Source organism: Pyxicephalus adspersus, chromosome 4, assembly GCF_032062135.1.
Source record: "Pyxicephalus adspersus chromosome 4, UCB_Pads_2.0, whole genome shotgun sequence".
Classification (NCBI taxonomy): Eukaryota; Metazoa; Chordata; class Amphibia; order Anura; family Pyxicephalidae; genus Pyxicephalus; species Pyxicephalus adspersus.
In genome coordinates this window covers 92,782,473-92,790,659 of record NC_092861.1, presented here as the reverse complement: position 1 = coordinate 92,790,659, position 8,187 = coordinate 92,782,473, and the positions used below count along the sequence as shown (strand labels likewise).

Here is an 8,187-nt window from a genome sequence, read left to right as displayed (position 1 = left end):
ATTTTCGTGCCTAAGTATGTGATCGCATGGGGTTCCCATCGGAAAGCAAATGATTGCTGGAGATGGGAGCGGGTTCCCGTCAGGAGTGTCACATCCAAAGTTGCTGATTTGGAATAGGTAATTTTAAAGTTGGAAAGGGTGTTAAATTCAGTCAGGATTGTGAGGAGATTAGGCAAAGAAACAGTTGGGTTAGTTATGGCAAACAATAAATCATCGGCATAAGCCGCTACTTTCTAGACCGGACCTCCCATATCCAGACCCGAGACAGTGGAGAAAGTACGAATCACGCGCAGAAGCGATTCTAGGGATAGGATTCGGGGATAGAGGGCAGCCCTGCCTCGTGCCATTAGAGATGGGTAATGAGTCAGAGAGCAGTCCAATCACCCTGACCCCAGCCATGGGCTCAGAGTAAATGGCCCGCATCCACGATAACATCTTCGGGCCTAGGCCTATATGAAATAAAGTACAGTCCATGTAAAGCCAATCAACTCTATCAAAAGCCTTTTCAGCGTCCGTGGACAGCAACATAAGCGGCACACTTCTGGATTCAGCATAATAAATCCGGTTCAGTACTCTGGTCATGTTGTCCCTGGCCTCCCTTCCGGGCATAAAGCCAACCTAATCAAAATGGACGAGTTTATACATGACCGTGATCGATGTGGAGGCAAGGATTTTTGTAAAAAGTTTGAGGTCTTGATTAAGAAGGGAAATTGGTCTGTAACTCGCACATGAGGAGGGATCTTTACCCTCCTTGGGTATAACCGTAATAGTGGCTCGTGGGGAGTCCAAGGAGAACCAACCTCCTTCAGTAATAAAATTAAACGCTGCCAGAAAATGAGACGACAAGGAAGTTTGAAAAGTTTTACAGTACGTTAAAGGAAGCCCATTCGGTCTAGGAGTTTTACCTGTGGGGGTATCTTTAATAGCTGCACTAAGTTCCTCTGCCGTGATAGGGGTCTCTAATATCTCCCTCTCGGAAGAAGAAAGGGAGGGCATCCCACTTGCCGAGAGATAGTTCTGAATCCCCTATGTTCTTTCCTCGGGCGCCAAAGAAGAGGAGGACTTCGATAAATTATATAAATTGGAGTAGTACTGGCGGAAAGATTCCGCTATATCTTTGGTATGGTACATTTTCCGTCCGCAGTTGTCTGTTAGAAAGGGGATAAACAAGCAAGTTTTATGAACACGGAGAGCATTGGCTAGTAAACGGCCACTCTTATTACCATGCTCATAGAACATTCTCCTGCATTTAGTCAGAGCAAGTTTCGCCTTGTCTAAGCAAAGTAATGAAAGTTTCTCACGAAGAACGCAGAGTTAATTCCTCACTGTAGGATCTAGAGAAGATTTGTGTAAAGACTCGAGAGTTGCAATACGCTGGAGAGTGTCCCCAATCTCCTAACTGCTTTATGGGCTTCCCATAGCAAAAGAGGGCTGATCTCGGGTGGCACTGGTCTGAAAGTAACTGGGCAGTTCTGAATTGACATCCGCCAAGACCACTGCGTCTTGGAGAAGGGATTCGTTCAGGCTCCAATTCCACGATTTGGGGCAGGAATAAGAGAGTTCAATGGAAATGGATACGGGAGCGTGATCAGATATGGTGATGGAGCCAATAGAACAAGATCGTACCCTGTGTAATTCAAAATGTGGTATCCAAAAGTGATCGATCCTCAAATACGAGCTATGGGGGGAAGAGAAGAACGTAGATTTAGATGCATCGGTACAGCTATGGTATGCTATCAGATACCTCTTATTGCCTAATCTCGGAACCCTGTCTGCCCGGAAGTGGGTTTCCTGTATGAAAGCTACTTGTGCCTTCAGCCAGTATAATTCTGCCAAAATGGAAGAGCGTTTTTCAGGGGTATTCAACCCTTTAACAGTAACTACTTTGACCGTACCCATTGTGGTAAAATAAGGGCGACTTTTCCAAAGTATCCCAGTAATAGTGGTGTTCTCAAGGGCCGAAGGTAAGATCACGGGGATGGGTCAGACGAGGGGGGGTGGGGGGATAGACAGGGGGATGGAACAATGTGTAGAACAAAAAGACAATCAATACAAAAAAAAAGATACATTTCACCAACTGTCCAATTTCTAATTTCCTCCTTATAAGTGTTTTTATCATTGTTCATTGCAATTCGGGCATTTTATACTAATCCCCCTTTTCACATCCCTGGTCTGCATCCCACCCTACCTTTACTGCTGTGTGGACTGAGAAGCTGAGGGATTTATTGTACCAACAGTGTAATAAAAAATTACAGTAGGTATCTTCTGGGTCAGATAGAGGCTGTACTGTTAGATTTGCATCTTTCCCATTAAGCCACAAAACATTACCTCTTCTTACTGTTGTACACATTTTATTTCTTTTGATTTAACTGGCACAATGTACCAAAGACATATGGTTGTCCTGTGCTATTTTAGTGTGTTTGGCCGCTGCAGTTACTCTTTGGAGACCAGAACAAACCACCAGGTTTTACCCCTTACCTATTCCCATAATTGGTTATGGAAAGCACACTGATACGTAGTAAACCCCTTATTGATATAGATGTAGCTCAATCATAAAGTCTAGCAACATAACCCAGGGTCAATCACTACAAAATGCCTTTGTGTGTGAATGTGATGCATGTATGTGTAAGTAGCTTCATGATGGGATTAAATGATATTTACTTATGCCATGGAAATGCATTTTCTACTGCTCATTTATTTCTATATAAAAAAGCCCCTATAATATAGACTGGCCTTTCCCAAACTTTTTACATCCTCAGGAACCCTTACAATAAATATCCAGAAACCCCTTTTAAATACAATTTGTCATAGTTGATAAAATGACTGTTAACATTTGTTGCCACATTTCCAAACACCTGAAAAAATTATTGGTGACATGCCATTGATTCGGCCAAGAGGTGTTGTTTCTAGGGATTATGCAGGAACCATCAAAAAGAAGGCCAATCAGCCACAGCTCACAAAACCCCTAGCAAGTGCTGGCAGAGCCCTGGTTGAGTTCAGCTGATAGACAAATAAAGTAGTTATTTCTAATGAGGACACTGATATTAATAAAAATTTGACACAGCATAAATAGATTAGATTGGGTTTTCACACTTTAAGCATATGGCACATAAAGGCGAAGCAACTCCAACTTGAATTAGCTATCACTGCACTGTGCAGACAGACTGATTACATTTTGTTGCAGCAAATCTTGGTTCATATCACAGTTTAGAATGCCTATCATTTAATGAACTTTGAATGAAGATTGGCCTAAAAATATAGAGTCCTATCTCAACTCAGTTACGTTGGTAAAACAGGATAATCCAGTTAAAATTCTTACACTTTACTGATTTCAAAAGAACAGCTACATAAAATACTTCTAAATACTTCTGACACCTCACAGATTTAAAAAACAGGGTAATTTTTCATTCCATATGGACATAAAATAATATTATTACTCATGCTAGGTTGTTACTACATCTATTTACACCATGCTCTCAAAGCATTTTATTGGGGATTGCAAGCTAAATTATATTATCTATAAAACCAGCGATCACCGCAGCAGGTGATACTGTCTTTTTCCTTTATTTATTTATTTATTTCAAAATTGTATTTCATTTCTAGCCACATATCCAGTCTACTAAAGTTCTCTGAATGCTGCTTTTTAATGTGCATAATGCAAGCAACAGAAGGTAATCACTGGATCAGGATCAAACAATATTTACTGCTGCCATGACAACAAGACTTGGCACTATAGGATGCAGTTTCTGTTTCAATAAGCATTCTATACTTTTTAAAACTTGAAAAATCATAAATGAAGTATCCAGTAACTTCAGGATACAGTTATATAGATGTTACGGGTACCATGCCCTTTGAGGAGAGAGAATCCTCCACTTAGAAAACAGATACTAGACAGATGAAAATCTTAACAGACATATTGGTGGTTTCCTTACCTTTTTATTGAATAGGCACATACCCTGCTTAGAGAAGAGTGTCCCATACCATACTTGGGCATCTGTTTACATACCTGAATATTCTGTAATATTAGCTGTAGAATATGATTCCTGGTACTTAGATATTTTTACACTATTGACAGCTTGACTTTTCTTTTTCAGGTGATCCAAGCTGTCTTCTTTGGGATTTGTGTTCTCTCTGATCTGTCCTGTATTCTAACCAAGGGTAGTGACAGCCTGGAACAAGAGAGACAATTGAAAAAACTCACCTCTCTCCGAGATTGGATGTTGGCTGTACTAGCATTCCCTGTTGGTGTTGTAAGTTATGTTTTATGATCTATTTAAACAATCTAATGTATGTTTTATGTACCTAGTAAGATAAATGTTATTAGTACAACAAATATATCTTACTTGACACATTGCATTCACATCTGCAGAAAAACATCTTACAGCTATGTTTTTTGCACAATGTTTACTATTATGGATTTATGGATTATTTATTTACTATTATTATTTATTTATTATGGATTTATGGATTTATTGCTTTTTATTCTGTTCATAAGGGCACTACAAGTGTTTTAGGATGATTTTGCAGTGTTAAGAACTATATTGTGGTGGCAATAAAAGCACCCCATAACTTCTACAGACAGGAAAAGTGGTGAACCCCTATGGTTCGCAGGCTTCTACAGTAAGCCAAGGACCAAAAGAAGTACCTTCAGGATGGCCAACGGTGAACATTGAGGTGAAATACCTCAATGTAACCTGAAAGTTAAATGGTCCATACATTGGAAAGATTGATGGTTACATAAACAGAACCTAATATTGCACATGTTATCAAAAAGCAGAAAAAGCTGTAAAGGAATCTTAGTAATAGGTTTCTTTTATTGCTCCTTTTTCCTAGTAACACATAATCATTTTTATTTGTCATTAAGTCACTTTTCAGTGAGAAAACACATGGTACTTTCATGTATGGAAACACATTTGACTTGATCTTCCTACTTTTGTGAAAAACTGGTGTTTGCCATCTTACCCAATTTTGCCAATCCTTAACCCTATGTAAGCTCAAACTCAAAGCCTACACAGAGCCTTCTGCCTTCAAACTCAGTGGCAGAATGGATTGGCAGGGCAACAAATAGAAGGTGAATATTTTGCTATGGTTGACAGAAGACTATGTTTCTTTGAATTATATTAAAACACACAGATCACTACTCAGCCACTTGGGCCAAACTTTTAAGCACATCTGATGTGGAGATGATATACATTTCCTATCTTAAAGAAAATACCTACCTTAAGTAAACCCATCCACATCTGTTTACTGGAGATGTTTGGCCTTGTTTCACCCATAATATTGTCTAATCCTATTTAAACATCAGTGTTTCAGTCAATTAGGTCTCTGCAATTCTGCTTATGAGAAGTAATAATGACACATATCCTGTGTTTATTTTGATGATTTATTCTATTTTAGGACATAGATTTGTTGATGAAGGCCAAACACCTATCATTAAAATCTGTGTCCTCATTTGCAGTGTACATTCCTAAACTGGACCTTAAATGCCTATATTTTTATTTCAGCTTTTTTCTGTCCTCTTTTCACAAAAGAGAGCTTGAGGGAGTACCAGCATGAAAAAGACGCTGTTTTTTTTTTACTCTGCGGTCATTTTCAAGGGAACAGGCGCATAGAGATTGCAAATATAAAAATTATTCATAAGAAATTGGGGAAGTTTATGAAACACACCATAATAAAATTTTGTTGAATTGTCAACTATTTTAGGGGTTTGTAATCAACACACCAATATATTATTTTTTATGATTTTTATCCCTTTCAATACAGGAATTCTGGTAAAAAATGGTGATTTTGATATTGTTAACTCCTCAACTTTTAGATTATGGAACTAGAATAGCATGTTTGATACTTTGTTTTTTTTTGTTTTGTTTTATAATCATCCTTTAAGCACATGAATATAGCTACTTGTGCATCTTTTACCAGCAGATGTTATATGATTGATTTTTACCAAGGTGCTGCACAGCCCACCAGTTGTGTTCGGGATTGAGAGATCCCGTATGGCTCCTGATGGCTAATGCAGATCTGGTTGCTAAAGAACCACCATGTGAACATTTGCTCACTGCATTTCTCTATGGTGTTGCCACAGGAAGACACTACATGTAGCGATTTCCTTGAGGCAGTGGCTCACTGGCATTATTAGGATAGGATAGTAAAGAGGTATTGAATAAACTATTAAAATTCTTTTATCTGTAGTTTAGTATAATTTTTTTTTAAAGAAAATGTTTAATTCCATACTGTAGTGTTAAATTACTAAAGGTACAGGGAAAATACAGACAGATACAGACAGTGACACAGGAGGAGGAGAGGACCCTGCCTCGAAGAGCTTACGATCTAGGAGGTGGGGGAAGTATCACACAATAGGAGGGGAGATGTGGAGTGGTGGGAAGTAGTGAGGGTTTAGGAGATAGAAGAAAATGGGTAGGCAAGTTTGAAAAGATGGTTTTTGAGTGCTTTTTTTTAATAAGCAGAAAGTAGGAGCAAGCCGAATAGGACTAGGAAGACAATTCCAGAGAGTTGGAGCAGCTCTAAAAAAGTCTTGGAGCCGTGCATGTAGTTATGAGTGATGAACTCATTAGTGGGTCATTGGAGGAGGGAAGAGAGCGGCTTCGGGTGTATTTTTCTAACAGGTCAAAAAGTTAAATGGGGCAAAAACTGTGCACTAATTTTGAATGGTAGCACAATGCATAAACACAGCACAATATAACATACCCGTTTTTTTTGTTAGCCATGGAGCACAGATGTGAACATCTGTGTTTCAGCTCACTGCCCAGAAAAAAATGTGCAGGTCCCTTTTTAGTGCTTTACCCAAGGTGTAGCGCTTTGGACTTGTCAGGACCTCTACATTTATGAAGTTGACCACTAATGATTAAACCTAAACTCCAGTCAAAATGTTAAAGTACTGAATTATATGACCAGGCTTCTACATAGAGTTGCTTTTGTTTCAAGAGACTTTGTTTTACAAGATGTTACATTTACATTGAGTGCAATGCAGATGGTGGCTGCTCACACACATTTACATATCTCTGGTATTTCACCCTTCTAACTAAAGTACAGTACTTATTCTTTTGTAAATAATTAGAGACGTAATTTTGACTAAAAAAACATTGCTATAGCCTAATCTTAAATAATTACTTTAGTAGGTCAAGCAGGATCTCAAAGAAATTACCAAATAAACTGAATTCACATTCAAAGGACTTGAATTCTCACAGGTAGGCACATTTTTATTATATAGGTACTAATTGTTAGAAATTAAAAAATATGGAATCTTTAAAAAGGATTGTCCTTATTGTAAATTGGACATAAAAAAAAAATAAAAATATGTGGTAAAAAGTTCATCAATATTTTTAAAGAGATTTTTTTCCTATGGATCTCCTAGAGTTTCTATGGCTCTTTTAGACGTTCTCTAAAGGCTCTTCTAGATATATATCACCTTAAAATCACACTGTGCAATGTTCAGAAAAAAATCCAAAAATTCCAAGAGCTACATTGCAAACTCAGCATGTTAAATTTAAATTTGTGACTGTACAGTTAGAAAAAGACAGATTGTCAGGAGAAAGCCTTTTCTCTCTAAAATGGCATAACTTTATTTAAGATTTACAAAACTGAATAAGAATTTGGGAACTGTTGTGTGTGTTGGAACTGATGTTAGAAGACCTGGTGATGTTTTTGGAGAGGATTTGGAATTATTTTGTGGTTACAAGACATGGCACCTTGCAGTCATTGAGTAAACTTTGAACATCTCTGTATACTACAATATTCCAGTCGCAAAAGTGAGGCCACCATAGCTGTGTGACAGCTAAAGGTTGGCCAAAACTGGGTCAAGAAACAGGACAATGATCCCAAGCACACCAGCAAATTTACAACAGAATGGCTGAAAAAAGACAACAATCAAGGTGTTGCAATGGTTCAGTCAAACTTCAGATATCAGTCTAATCAAAATGTTGTGGTGGGACTTTAGGAACGTTGTGTATAAATGAATGCCCACAGACCTCAGTGAACTGAAACCATGTTATAAAGAAGAATGGACATAAATTACCCATAAACAACGTGATAATCATACAGAAAATTATTACTTCATGATATTGCTGCTAAAGGTAGTTCTTTCTACAAGCTATGAAATAATGGGGGGGGGGCTACTTTTTTTACTCACCATTTTCACACAGGGCTTCTCATTTTTTTTTTTTTTTTTTT

At 38.0% G+C, this 8,187-nt stretch overlaps 1 protein-coding gene across 5 annotated transcripts in view; it reads left to right on the top strand.

The window, feature by feature from the left end:
- Positions 1–8,187, top strand: part of AIG1 (androgen induced 1) — a 128,550-nt gene that overhangs the window by 36,674 nt on the left and 83,689 nt on the right. For 3 of the 5 annotated variants that reach the window (XM_072409020.1, XM_072409019.1, XM_072409021.1), the window contains exon 2: positions 4,095–4,250. In XM_072409020.1, coding sequence (XP_072265121.1) covers positions 4,095–4,250 — 156 coding nt within the window. Of the gene's footprint in view, positions 1–4,094; positions 4,251–5,504; positions 5,613–8,187 lie in introns of those variants that run through there. The other 2 variants (XM_072409023.1, XR_011920386.1) reach the window with 2 other exon arrangements.